Genomic DNA, 14,890 nt, shown 5'->3' with positions numbered 1-14,890 from the left:
AATCGTTTCTTTCTTAATAGACTTGGTATTTCTGGAGTAGAAGTTAACAATTATCTAGAGAATAACATAAGGTGAAATATCTATTAACCATGACCAAGGATAAACGCTAGCAAATATAAGAAATATTAACTGGAGAATTCCCCCAAGAATGTTAATCTCTGAGTCAATAGCTTGAAAATATGATTTCATCAAGAGTGTCAGTATAATGCAAATGTGAAGATGAAACAAAAAATAACAAGAAAGATTAGGGAAAGCATGCATGAATGCAATGAAAATGCCAGAAAGCGGGACACATAAAATGTTGTTACATGAAGCGGAAGAAGAAAATTCATTTCAAGTCTTTCATTTTGGTTGTAGAAAGCTTCGAAACAGTTAAAAATGTGAAATCTAGGATAACTCTAATAATTTTTCAATACATGAATGTAACAGAATAATCCTATATTTTCACACGTTTACAGGATTTAAATAATGGAAGTAATGTCAAATGGTATTTATTAAATATTCTTCAAGAATAGCAATAGATGTCATACATAGTAAGGTGAAAAGATTTTAGATTATACACATGTTGTATGTTAAGTAAATGTATTTTGATCAGCTCACTTCATTACCCTTTGAATGATAAGCAAAATTAATGCTATGATAGATTAGAAACGATAAGCTTTTGAACTGTAAGATTAAACCGACAAACGAATTCATAAATACCCTGGAAAGATATCCTAGAGGATAAACCCCTAGATGATAACCTTCTTTTTCGATTGAAACTTGAAAAATTACCTGCGCTTGCTCCGCATCAATTTCCATCTTGACGTCGCTCAGTTCAGATTCTACCAATGCTCTCTACATGCACAGCCGATACCGAACCAAAAACGTTAAGAAAACACATTTGTCTTAAATCAAAAATTAACAAAAATCAAATCAAAAGTGTCAAAATACGGTATTCTACGAAGAAATACCCTCTGGAATAAAGAGTGAAAAAGTTTTGGAAGCCATAACTTTGAGATTTCAGTAATATAAAATATTTCACGAGCAAATATCGCCAAAAATCAATTGCGAAAAATTCGTGGACGCCATAACTTTGAGGTGATTAATTTCAAGCCAAACAAAAATTAACTCTTTCCAGCATACAAACAAAAATCACACAATTTTTGCAAACAAAAAGAAAACAATAGGTTCAAACAATATAATAATTTTAAAGTAGACTATTACTGAGGGAATTTGAATATGAGAGTACTATGAGAGAATTTCCTGAGCTAGCAATTCCCTCTCTAATGAACTGGATAATATTTTATAGCTATAAATAAAACTAATAATAAAGAAAGTAACTATCTTATTAAAAAATAGGGAGATGAGGAGCTAAAAGCCATCTACCGATTAATTCAGCAAATAGTAAAGCTCATCATCAAATGTTAAATAATAATTTATTGTTACAGCGTTTGAATGCGACAAACTGTTAACATCTAAGGTTAACATTCAAAGCCACATGCTCTCCAAACATATAATTTATGCATATAAACTATAACAAATAGGAAGAACAAAAATAGAAAGGGGAATGAAACTGCCGGTTCCTTGATTACCTGATTTTTGAGGTCGTTCAATCTCTTTTGTGCTTCTCCCTTCTGATTCTCCAGTTGCTTGAGGGTCGCTGCTAATGTATCCAGTTCTCCCTAAAAAAATACAAGAAAGCATATTCACTTTGCTTTTGCAACTTGAGCTCATTTGTGAGACATTATGTTGATTTTGTGAACATATGTTGACATGTTGATTTTTTTATATTCTTGTCAATAAATATGATTATTTGATTTGATATCATTGAAGATACTGGACATCGACGACTTAAACCAACAAGATGTCAGATTACATTGAAATCAACGTGTTTTATTAATTATAATACTACTTAAAGTTGGAGATTTTCTCTACACATTGTTATTGTTCCATAAACAGAAAGATTTAGATGCCAGCAATATCATTAGCCTACGAAACATGTTAGCTAGAGGGATTAACAACTATTACTTGTTTATCAAACCTTAGCCAGCCAGGTCACACGATATTATAATTTAATTACGTTTGTTCGTCATCCTATTCTATTATGTAAGGTACAAGTCATACTATACGGACAGTGCAATAGGCTTTCGCTCCAATATATTTCTCTTCCAATTTATAAAATTGAAAAGTCAATATGATTAGCTATACTCGATGACACAATCATTAATTTGGTTAGGTTAGGAAGCAAATTAAAAATTTGAACTTAGTGGAGAAGTCAGTCACTAACATCAATTTCACGTATTGATAATAATCATAATTAAAATAGAATTTGTTTTCAATAAGAACAAACTAACAAAGAAGGACTCTAACCATTATCACTAACTATAAATAGAGATGCCCTGAGATATCCACATCAGTACATTATTTTCTAGTACTTGTTAAGATTTATGAATTTGACATTGAAAATAAGATAAATGAAAAAGTAACTTATTTTATACCAACCACAATCAGAATGTATTTAACATACCTATGGATAAGTTATTTTTTGTGATTGAATAAATTCAATTGAATGCTATTTTAAAACTTACCTGTAGACTTTTTACTTCTCCGGTCTTGATTTTTATATCAGCCTCTTTTTGTAGGATTTCATTTTCAATTACTTGTTTTTCTAATACCAGTTCTTCAATATCCTTGTTAATTAGAGCTAGTTCAGGATTAGAGTAGGGTGAATTACTAGGTTCCTGGAAAATCAAGACAAAACCATTGAATGGAAAATTGATACATGAACTTAATTTAATATATTGACACGAAAATAAACTATTTTACATGAAAAATATTCCTATATCGACTTTTTGTAACTCCAAACTGCAAAGCTTTTCAGAGATAAATCAAAGTTTTCATTAAACTATGTAAGCTATATTACAGATAGAAAGTGAATATCACTTTCGAAATTTAAAAATGAATAGAAACAAATCAAGCGCATGAGCTTTGTTTTACAAACACCCTCAGTATTTACAAAAGATATTAGAATGGAAAAAGATTATTGACTTCACCAATTCCATAGCAAACATTTTAACTTATGTTTAGTTCCCACTAACTGGTCAGGTCACTGGCTATGAATGTCAAGTTAATCAAGTTCATTACAATGAACTGGTACAATATTCCAGCTAATTGATCCTATTTTCAACTACCATCATGACTTAATACATTATGAGTCAAACTAATCCACCGAATTTGAGTTTTTTCTAAAGCATGAATTCAAAAGCAAAATAGACTACTCTTGTGTCTCCCAATATAAAACAGCCTTATTTTTTAGCAATATAAGAACAGTGTCTGGAGTAACTAAATCATCTAAATACATGAGCAAATGTTTTTTGGCGATTAAAGTTTTTTGATTATAGATTAAAATAAAAACATCACCTTGAAGCTCAGAATGAAAATTATTTTGAAAACTATATTTCTATTTTCTATCATCATCTATGATTCATCATGTTAAAATTGACAGTCTCATGACAATATTGAATGGTGAAAGTTAGCAAGTTAGTAACTATCATGCCATGGCAAACCATGTTAACTGATAACAACATTCTTGAAAAATGAATAACGATTGGAAAATGACTAAAGGTTGAAAATCTGTAACAAATGACTATAAAATGACTAGAGGTTGAAAATCATGCAGTAATGATTATCTAGTTTTCATGCTATGATTACTTCAACACTTAGACATACAGGCTTTGCTTCCTCTTCAGGGGTCTGAAAAAGAAGATAGATTTTCAAGAAATAGTAGATAATAGAAGAAGATATAAACAATAATAAAATATAAAAACTGTTCGAAGAATATTAGAGAGCTACAATATAAAAACATAAATATAAAATAGTCGTAGCTGTCCAGGAAGTATAAGATATAACCACTTGAAATCATAAGGGTACACATTTTCGAGTATATAAGAAACTCGTAAAATCAAACACTTAATGGGTATGTTCACACACACAACACCAATAATTAATATACCTTACTAACAGGGATACTTACTGCCTAAACATTTAATTGTCTACACTTTGAAAGATGAAGTATACTCACGCTATGAGAATCAGGCTTGCTTCGACTAGAAGGTGGAATCATTTCGGGCGTGAGCGCATCTGGAGGATCGATGCCTTTCAATTTCTGATTAATAAGCCACATTGCTAAACAAAATTGTTCACAGTTCAATTTTCCAGTTTGCTTCATGTCACACAAGCCCCTGAAACCGAAATTATAAATTAATTTTAGAGAGATGTAACAAGTAAAGAAACTGTGAATGCCAGTTTTAAATAGATAATCACAATACTTTTGTTTTGTTGAAGTTACGTATAACACCATTTTAGAGAAACTAGTTATGGTCGCTATACTATCATCAATCTGTAGTAAACTATTTTTGATGTTGAAGAAATAAAACAATTTTATTACATTTCTCAAATATAAAATTTTCAATGTATTATAGTGATAATCTATCTAAAACTCTCGAATAATGTGAGTTTGAAAATGAAAACTCTAGTAATTAGGATAAATGAGAATTTCAAAAACATATAACTGAGGATGAAACAAAAAAAATTGTCTTTTCTACTTCGTTTTATTGAATACAACTACTTCTCTGTGTATACAATTATTTACGTAGAAAACAGAATGTATTGTGTTTCTAATCCATTAAGGAGTAATTCTAAAACATCTCTGATAATTGAATAATTTTTATTTAATAATTAAACTGTTTTAAATTGTTATTCATCAAGTTTTAAAGCATGAGAAACAATAATATTGTAAAAAATATATCTCACACATTCATTCTACACAGAATATTTCAATAGAATCAATGCGAATAAATAATACTGACCAGATTCGTGCAAGAATTGCTTGCGACACTCCTGATTGAAGAAAGACATCTTTGATTTCCATTCCGGAAACAAATCCATCTTTGTCTACATCGCTCTGGATGAAAAGTGTTTCATATCTTGTTCTTTCCTCAGGACTGACAACCCATGTGATTTGAGGTATTGGTATTGGTACAGGCTGCAAACAACAATGCACATATCAAAATTTATCCTTAATACATCACATTTAATAAAAAATCAATATCGATACCTTTGTGAGTCTCCTACTCACTGTTCAATATAGATGGTGAGCTTACTCGAATATATCGCTTAAAATTATCAAATTCAGATTGATTGATGATTAAAAACGTTCATGATGTAATAGATAAGGAATAATAATATAATTCATTCTAATAGACACTTCTTTCTAAAAAAATATAGAAAATCAAATGAAAGCAATCCGACATACAATTTTATGTTCAACTGCTTTGTTTGTAAAAGTAGAGTTGGTTTTATAAAATATAGCTTTCTACCAATTACTGTATATGTATATAATCAAGATAACACATGCATCGAAATTTACGGTTCATATTTAAAAATCTGTTTCATGTAAGTAATGTCAGGTTAGTTGTACTGCGAATTTCATAGAATATTGAAATATTATGTGAATTTCAGGAGAGAATAAAATCAATTCAATTCGAGTCACTGGAAGGTATTGCATCAAAAACATGTTGTAAATGAGCATTTACTACAACAATTATCAACATGAGTAGTAAAAACTCTTCTCGTGACTTATTTCCTGGAGAAATCAACCTCATCTCAATAACACATTATAGCTTATGGACTTCCATTCGACTGAATGGAATAACTAATACAACTATATTAATGAAACCTTATATATGAAAAAATTACTAAAATATGGATAAATATTGTGTTATACGTGCTACTACTAGGATAAGTCTGGTTGTCTAGTGGTAGTCACCTACTTAGCCCAAAATGATATTTTTGTGTGCTAGCCTCTATAGTTTCCATTAATATTCCAAGTATCGACTTATTGTGTTATGGTTTTAAAAGTTCATACGAGTTGTCAAGTTATAATATACATATACTATCATAATACAAGCGAACGTTTTCATAGAGAATTTGACCAGGGTGTCCACTGAATCAGGCTCAGAAAATTCCCGTACAATTCCCGTACATTTCCCGTATATTTCACGTTTTTCCCGGTTTTCCTTGCTGGTTAAAACACATGATTAATATGTAAAAATATAGGTTGGAGGGGGAAGGGTTATGCGGTTACTCAGAAAGGGGGGTCAATTTGGGAAAATATAATAAATAACAATTTCAAAAGTGCACAAGTATGATTTTCATCAAAATGTAGCACCATTATGATTTTAACTGTACACTGTATTTCGAAACTCCCTAACCTTTAAAACATTTTAGTCCAGTCACTACCGGTATATACTTTGGTGTTTACAATATATATTGTAGTTCTGATTTTCAATATATTGTTTATATACATTAGAATACATTAGAGAAGTCTAGAACCAATTCTGCATGCAAAATTTCCAATATTTTCCGATTGTCACAATTTTAATGTATAATTCAAGATCCCTCTGGGCATAATTTTGAGCTCTTCAACCTGAGATTAGAGAGCGCACAAAATTACACCCAGAGGGTTTTTGAATTATACATTTGAATTGTGGCAATCGGAATATATTTTTGATTGAAAACTTAAATTCATTAAAATTGATAATCGAAAATTGAAATTTTACTCGTTTTTGTAACTCAGTACACATTAGATATAGAGAGCTCCAGATGATTTCATTTTATTCAGAATTTTATAATCTGTAAAAAGGCGAGAGCAAATTTTACTGTCCAACAACTGGTTTTGGCGGAAATAGCTGTAAACTAGAAAATGGATAGAAAGTACGAGGTGTTTCGGCCATTCTGTACCTAACACAAGGAGATTTTGCATTCAAAAATTGGTTCTGGACTTCTCTTATCTATCCAAACAATATATTGAAATAGCTCATCCCCTTTTTATGGCCGGGACACACATAACTGCACCTAGCCCGCGTCGCAGTACGGCCGAGTGTCGGACGTACTACGGCGAGTGAGAAAACAAATGCTTTCAAACGTGTAGGGACACATACTACCGCACCACGTCAGCACAGTCACCGTGTTTATTGCCCGAGCCGTGCCCGCGCCGTCACCGACTAGTTCAGTTTACTTTTTGAGGGTAGCGGTGCGGGCTCGTTTAACATAGAAAGTGAAATACTTATTGAAGAAATACGGAATTTTCCAGTTTTGTATGATGAAAGTGATGAGAAATATGGTTGAACGGAAAAATAAGTTGAACCAAAAGTAAAAGTAGACCCAAATTAGTTAAGCTGAAGGTATAATAGACATAATATAATAAAAAAAAACAACAAATAGTATAAAAGAAGGAACCCGTGATAGTGTCTTAAATTTAAAATTTTAAACTAATTACGTTTAGATACATAAGGCAGAAAATAAAAAAATTATTTAATAATATATATTTCCGATACAAGACTGATTGTGGTATTGTTATGCACCGAAATATATACCGCCAGCACTATGATTCTCATCTTCTGTGTCTACAGGTTGAAAAATATAAATTTAAATCGGATGTAACAAGCTTTAATAGTGATATATTATTAATAATAGTTTAACACATTCAGTAATCAGACGACAGCAGTAATCAGACGACAGTAGCACTACAGAACTGAGACACTGCTGCCGCTCGGCTGTCGCAAGGATATGTGTGTTCTCCTTCTCTCCTACCACCATCACCGTGTCGCGGGCTTAGCTCGGCCGTACGTCGGCGCGGGCTCGGTGCGGTTATATGTGTCCCGGTCTGTAGACTGTCCGTCTATATTGACTGGACTATTATTAAACAGAACATTTTAGGTTCTGAAAAACATATGTGTGATTTGATTTACTATCAATAATTTCACTAATTTTAGGTACGGAACTATACCTCAAATGGATATAAAGGTATTTCCACACATGCCGAACTGAACCTCGAGCAGCTTAGCGAATCTTACAATCCGCCGTGCATCGAGCCGTGCAGCGAACATTAGCCATATGTTTCATAATTGACCGAACGTAGTGAGGTCCATGTTTCAACTCGGATTTTCATTTGTCTGTCTGTATGTACGCGATTACGGCCAAACGCGTTGATAGAATTCGATGAGATTTGGCAGGAATATTCCTTTTTCAACCGCGCGTCGATGTATATAGAAGGTTTTTTGAAATTTTGCATTTTAACGATAATATGAAAAGAAAGGAATTCCTCCATTCTCCATTCACTATATATATCATCTACTTTGAAGATAGGATCAATCAGACTATAGAATTATTCGCATAATCAATCAGCTGACAAGTGGATTATTCATTGCATGCATCACACAGTGATGTCTATTTCTATAAGGTAGGGTTTCAGTATTTTTATGATGCGTGCCCATCATTGATATTATTCTTACATTTGAAAAACAAATTTAATAGGTGATTGAAAATGAAATAAAAAATGATTAAATGAACTAAATAATGCTGAAGAAATTATAATATTCTTGATTGAAAAAAATAATTTTAAAATAGTTGAGAAATATTTTTATCAGATGAAAAGATTATCAAGAACTGGATAAATTATCATATGAGATACAAATTCAAACGTGAACTGAGTTTATTAACATAAGTGAGTTTTTGATCTTGGAGAAAACAAATAACAGTTTTTAAGAGTAAATTATGATTCAACTGTGAATTGTGATTCAACTGAATCAACTAGAACAGGTGACATCAGATACTTTTGGATGAGAAAACAGCGTGAGGTTTACTGTTCACAGAACTACCAGTGTTAACACTCAGATGTTAACCAACCTCCGCGCAGTTATCCGAACCGTTCGTCGTCCCACTACCCGCTCTTTAACCGTTCTCCAGGCCGTTCGCCGAACTCTTCAGCCAATCAGAACCCTCGATTAAAATTTGCCATGCGGCTTGCGATATACTTTTGGGAAATATGCGAATACTTTTGCGAACATTAATACAGTAGAAACCTCTTCTCATTTTATTTAATCTATATTTTGGACAATTCATTGTCATGAATAATAATTTATAAGAATCGATAAATATTGTTTAATGGAAATAGAATAATTTCTGAAAATTTATGATTGGATAAATTTGAATATAAAAATAATGTTGACCAAGAACTAGGTATCATGACAATTATTCCCTTTTAAAATTATAATAATTTTGTTATTTTCAAACTAATAATTAATTTCACCAACTAACCATAAGTTTACTGAAATAGATTCTGTAATTTCCATATTCTAATTATTTTAATAAATACTACAGACTCACAAAAAGAGACACCTTTATAAATATTTTCCACTTGCCATCAATTTTTGTTGGTAAGAACATTGATCATTGTTATTTCACGAAAAAGTAGGTAGGGTTGAATAATTTCCCCCAAAAGGTGTCTGGTTTGGTCTATGTTTTGGCAACCCAAAAAAACCCTACTTAGGTGGATAGGACCTTTTAAGGCTCACCAATCTATAATAAAATAAAGTAAAGAGCTGGTTTATACATGTACGGGTTAGGAAAATTATGTTTGACCCATCATCACGTCTGAACTACCGGATTGATTAACTTGAAATTTCGCATATAGATTCTTAATTAACCGAGGATGGTTATACTCCTATTTTAAAATCTTCAAAATTTCATTAAGTCAAGTTTTCAGTTTGTCAAGATTTAAAATAGACCCTCGCGAAGCACGGGTTACCTGCTTGTCAATAATAAACTTTTGATCAAGGGATAAGGGAGTGTTATTTTAATCGATTTGCAACATACTGAACAGTACTCTGCACGACACTCCACAGCGTTTTCGGCCTGTTTAGTCACGCCTGTACAGAGCGTCAGTCAGTGACTTAAATGAGAAAGGGACTGAACAAATTATAATTGAATAAAAAATCATAGAGATTCACAATTTATTAATGCATATATAAACTCATAAAAGAATCCGTTTTCGCATTGCGGGTACATAATCAAAAACAAAAACAGAAGAAAACAGTTTATCCAATATGTTGCTTATTTGAAATGATCCTGATCAAAACCGGTGCAAGGTGGATAATATAATTTGTTCGTGATAAGTTATTATAACTATTCTAAATACTTCTGCTACTAAATATATTATAATATTCTAGAGCCTGTAATTGATTTAAATTTTTTTAGTACCTATCGATTCAAAATGGATTATCAATTATTGATTCACAAGAAAGTTTGATAAGAGAATCCAAATAAAATAATATTCTAAACATGTTTAGAAAAAAATCAGTGATTGGAACATAAATTCATTAAAATTGATAATCGAAAATTGAAATTTTACTCGTTTTTGTAACTCAGTACACATTAGATATAGAGAGCTCCAGATGATTTCATTTTATTCAGAATTTTATAATCTGTAAAAAGGCGAGAGCAAATTTTACTGTCCAACAACTGGTTTTGGCGGAAATAGCTGTAAACTAGAAAATGGATAGAAAGTACGAGGTGTTTCGGCCATTCTGTACCTAACACAAGGAGATTTTGCATTCAAAAATTGGTTCTGGACTTCTCTTATCTATCCAAACAATATATTGAAAAAGCTCATCCCCTTTTTATGGCCGGGACACACATAACTGCACCTAGCCCGCGTCGCAGTACGGCCGAGTGTCGGACGTACTACGGCGAGTGAGAAAACAAATGCTTTCAAACGTGTAGGGACACATACTACCGCACCACGTCAGCACAGTCACCGTGTTTATTGCCCGAGCCGTGCCCGCGCCGTCACCGACTAGTTCAGTTTACTTTTTGAGGGTAGCGGTGCGGGCTCGTTTAACATAGAAAGTGAAATACTTATTGAAGAAATACGGAATTTTCCAGTTTTGTATGATGAAAGTGATGAGAAATATGGTTGAACGGAAAAATAAGTTGAACCAAAAGTAAAAGTAGACCCAAATTAGTTGAGCTGAAGGTATAATAGACATAATATAATAAAAAAAACAACAAATAGTATAAAAGAAGGAACCCGTGACAGTGTCTTAAATTTAAAATTTTAAACTAATTACGTTTAGATACATAAGGCAGAAAATAAAAAATTATTTAATAATATATATTTCCGATACAAGACTGATTGTGGTATTGTTATGCACCGAAATATATACCGCCAGCACTATGATTCTCATCTTCTGTGTCTACAGGTTGAAAAATATAAATTTAAATCGATGTAACAAGCTTTAATAGTGTTATATTATTAACAATAGTTTAACACATTCAGTAATCAGACGACAGCAGTAATCAGACGACAGTAGCACTACAGAACTGAGACACTGCTGCCGCTCGGCTGTCGCAAGGATATGTGTGTTCTCCTTCTCTCCTACCACCATCACCGTGTCGCGGGCTTAGCTCGGCCGTACGTCGGCGCGGGCTCGGTGCGGTTATATGTGTCCCGGTCTGTAGACTGTCCGTCTATATTGACTGGACTATTATTAAACAGAACATTTTAGGTTCTGAAAAACATATGTGTGATTTGATTTACTATCAATAATTTCACTAATTTTAGGTACGGAACTATACCTCAAATGGATATAAAGGTATTTCCACACATGCCGAACTGAACCTCGAGCAGCTTAGCGAATCTTACAATCCGCCGTGCATCGAGCCGTGCAGCGAACATTAGCCATATGTTTCATAATTGACCGAACGTAGTGAGGTCCATGTTTCAACTCGGATTTTCATTTGTCTGTCTGTATGTACGCGATTACGGCCAAACGCGTTGATAGAATTCGATGAGATTTGGCAGGAATATTCCTTTTTCAACCGCGCGTCGATGTATATAGAAGGTTTTTTGAAATTTTGCATTTTAACGATAATATGAAAAGAAAGGAATTCCTCCATTCTCCATTCACTATATATATCATCTACTTTGAAGATAGGATCAATCAGACTATAGAATTATTCGCATAATCAATCAGCTGACAAGTGGATTATTCATTGCATGCATCACACAGTGATGTCTATTTCTATAAGGTAGGGTTTCAGTATTTTTTATGATGCGTGCCCATCATTGATATTATTCTTACATTTCAAAAACAAATTTAATAGGTGATTGAAAATGAAATAAAAAATGATTAAATGAACTAAATAATGCTGAAGAAATTATAATATTCTTGATTGAAAAAAAATAATTTTAAAATAGTTGAGAAATATTTTTATCAGATGAAAAGATTATCAAGAACTGGATAAATTATCATATGAGATACAAATTCAAACGTGAACTGAGTTTATTAACATAAGTGAGTTTTTGATCTTGGAGAAAACAAATAACAGTTTTTAAGAGTAAATTATGATTCAACTGTGAATTGTGATACAACTGAATCAACTAGAACAGGTGACATCAGATACTTTTGGATGAGAAAACAGCGTGAGGTTTACTGTTCACAGAACTACCAGTGTTAACACTCAGATGTTAACCAACCTCCGCGCAGTTATCCGAACCGTTCGTCGTCCCACTACCCGCTCTTTAACCGTTCTCCAGGCCGTTCGCCGAACTCTTCAGCCAATCAGAACCCTCGATTAAAATTTGCCATGCGGCTTGCGATATACTTTTGGGAAATATGCGAATACTTTTGCGAACATTAATACAGTAGAAACCTCTTCTCATTTTATTTAATCTATATTTTGGACAATTCATTGTCATGAATAATAAATTTATAAGAATCGATAAATATTGTTTAATGGAAATAGAATAATTTCTGAAAAATTTATGATTGGATAAATTTGAATATAAAAATAATGTTGACCAAGAACTAGGTATCATGACAATTATTCCCTTTTAAAATTATAATAATTTTGTTATTTTCAAACTAATAATTAATTTCACCAACTAACCATAAGTTTACTGAAATAGATTCTGTAATTTCCATATTCTAATTATTTTAATAAATACTACAGACTCACAAAAAGAGACACCTTTATAAATATTTTCCACTTGCCATCAATTTTTGTTGGTAAGAACATTGATCATTGTTATTTCACGAAAAAGTAGGTAGGGTTGAATAATTTCCCCCAAAAGGTGTCTGGTTTGGTCTATGTTTTGGCAACCCAAAAAAAACCCTACTTAGGTGGATAGGACCTTTTAAGGCTCACCAATCTATAATATAATAAAGTAAAGAGCTGGTTTATACATGTACGGGTTAGGAAAATTATGTTTGACCCATCATCACGTCTGAACTACCGGATTGATTAACTTGAAATTTCGCATATAGATTCTTAATTAACCGAGGATGGTTATACTCCTATTTTAAAATCTTCAAAATTTCATTAAGTCAAGTTTTCAGTTTGTCAAGATTTAAAATAGACCCTCGCGAAGCATGGGTTACCTGCTTGTCAATAATAAACTTTTGATCAAGGGATAAGGGTTATTTTAATCGATTTGCAACATACTGAACAGTACTCTGCACGACACTCCACAGCGTTTTCGGCCTGTTTAGTCACGCCTGTACAGAGCGTCAGTCAGTGACTTAAATGAGAAAGGGACTGAACAAAAATTATAATTGAATAAAAAATCATAGAGATTCACAATTTATTAATGCATATATAAACTCATAAAAGAATCCGTTTTCGCATTGCGGGTACATAATCAAAAACAAAAACAGAAGAAAACAGTTTATCCAATATGTTGCTTATTTGAAATGATCCTGATCAAAACCGGTGCAAGGTGGATAATATAATTTGTTCGTGATAAGTTATTATAACTATTCTAAATACTTCTGCTACCAAATATATTATAATATTCTAGAGCCTGTTTGATTAAATACTCTAATTGATTTAAATTTTTTTAGTACCTATCGATTCAAAATGGATTATCAATTATTGATTCACAAGAAAGTTTGATAAGAGAATCCAAATAAAATAATATTCTAAACATGTTTAGAAAAAAAATCAGTGATTGGAACATAAATATTATTATGTCTTGAAATTATTTCAGATATCATCGACACTACGAAAACTGATGATTTGAAGCCGAACATAGTAAAATAAATCAACAGAACAGAGTGTTCCACTATTAAAATTGAAAAATATTCACCATGTGAAAGCATTTTATTGTTTGAAATCGCTGAGCGGTTCGCTGCAAAGCGGGCTGCGAAGAGAATTGCAAGGTTTGCTGCGCTGTTCGAGGTTCGGTTCGGCATGTGTGGATATACCTTAATAGTGAATATCGAAGGAAAACCTACTCGTTCCGATAGATCCTATCGATACACGGCACCGATAGAACGCAGTATTGATACAAGATATTTATAAAACGCCACATAAATACACCAACCTTTATCACCCATCACTAATACTCCACTCATCCACTGGCTAAATTTCAACTCTGTCCTTAATTAATAAAAAATTAGCTAGTTGACAGAAATGTCAAAAAATTCCCGTATCTCGACAAAATTCCCATACAATTCCCGTATATTTCCCGCCCAAATGAAATTCACGTACAATTCCCGGATTTCCCCGCCGCGTGGACACCCTGTTGACGGCAGTAATTTGAAATTCTGTTCAATTAATTATTGGGGATTGTAAAGCATTGCATACCTTAGGTGGCTCAGCGGGCTGCATTAGAGGGACACCAATTGGAGCAACGGGCACTGGCGTCACAGGGATGACGGGTCCAGATGCAATCGAATCTTTTCTCTTTCCGGGAGGCATCAGTTCAGGAGGAAGCACGTTTGGAATCGCATACTTTTCCAATGCTTTGTATACAAGATGCATAGCCTGATCAAGAAAAACACATTTGTTCATTCAGAATTATATACAAGTTGAACGTACAAAAATAGTTTTCAAGATTCATTAGCCTTGAGCAGGCAAAGAATGAATTCAGAATTGTAAGTTATAATATAAAATCCTAGAGAACACTTAAGCTGCGTTTACACCAAAGTTATAAACAAAATGTTAATAACATATTCCTTATAGATTCTATTAGATTGAACATAACTTATCATACACATGATAC

At 32.6% G+C, this 14,890-nt stretch overlaps 1 protein-coding gene across 8 annotated transcripts in view; it reads right to left on the bottom strand.

The window, feature by feature from the left end:
• The window catches only part of LOC111046989 (epidermal growth factor receptor substrate 15-like 1), a 60,626-nt gene that overhangs the window by 19,482 nt on the left and 26,254 nt on the right, over nucleotides 1-14,890 (bottom strand). For 4 of the 8 annotated variants that reach the window (XM_039421320.1, XM_039421321.1, XM_039421327.1 and 1 more), the window contains exons 7-13: nucleotides 14,473-14,652; nucleotides 4,851-5,026; nucleotides 4,064-4,223; nucleotides 3,712-3,735; nucleotides 2,571-2,723; nucleotides 1,575-1,664; nucleotides 775-837 (exon numbers count right to left, since the gene is read on the bottom strand). In XM_039421320.1, the coding sequence (XP_039277254.1) occupies nucleotides 775-837; nucleotides 1,575-1,664; nucleotides 2,571-2,723; nucleotides 3,712-3,735; nucleotides 4,064-4,223; nucleotides 4,851-5,026; nucleotides 14,473-14,652 (846 nt within the window). The remainder of the gene's footprint in view (nucleotides 1-774; nucleotides 838-1,574; nucleotides 1,665-2,570; nucleotides 2,724-3,711; nucleotides 3,736-4,063; nucleotides 4,224-4,850; nucleotides 5,027-14,472; nucleotides 14,653-14,890) is intronic. The other 4 variants (XM_039421328.1, XM_039421324.1, XM_039421323.1 and 1 more) reach the window with 3 other exon arrangements.

Source organism: Nilaparvata lugens, chromosome 2 (assembly GCF_014356525.2).
Source record: "Nilaparvata lugens isolate BPH chromosome 2, ASM1435652v1, whole genome shotgun sequence".
In the NCBI taxonomy this organism is placed as follows: domain Eukaryota; kingdom Metazoa; phylum Arthropoda; class Insecta; order Hemiptera; family Delphacidae; genus Nilaparvata; species Nilaparvata lugens.
The sequence above is the reverse complement of the archived record's forward strand: the minus strand, read 5'-3'. Positions and strand labels throughout refer to the sequence as shown.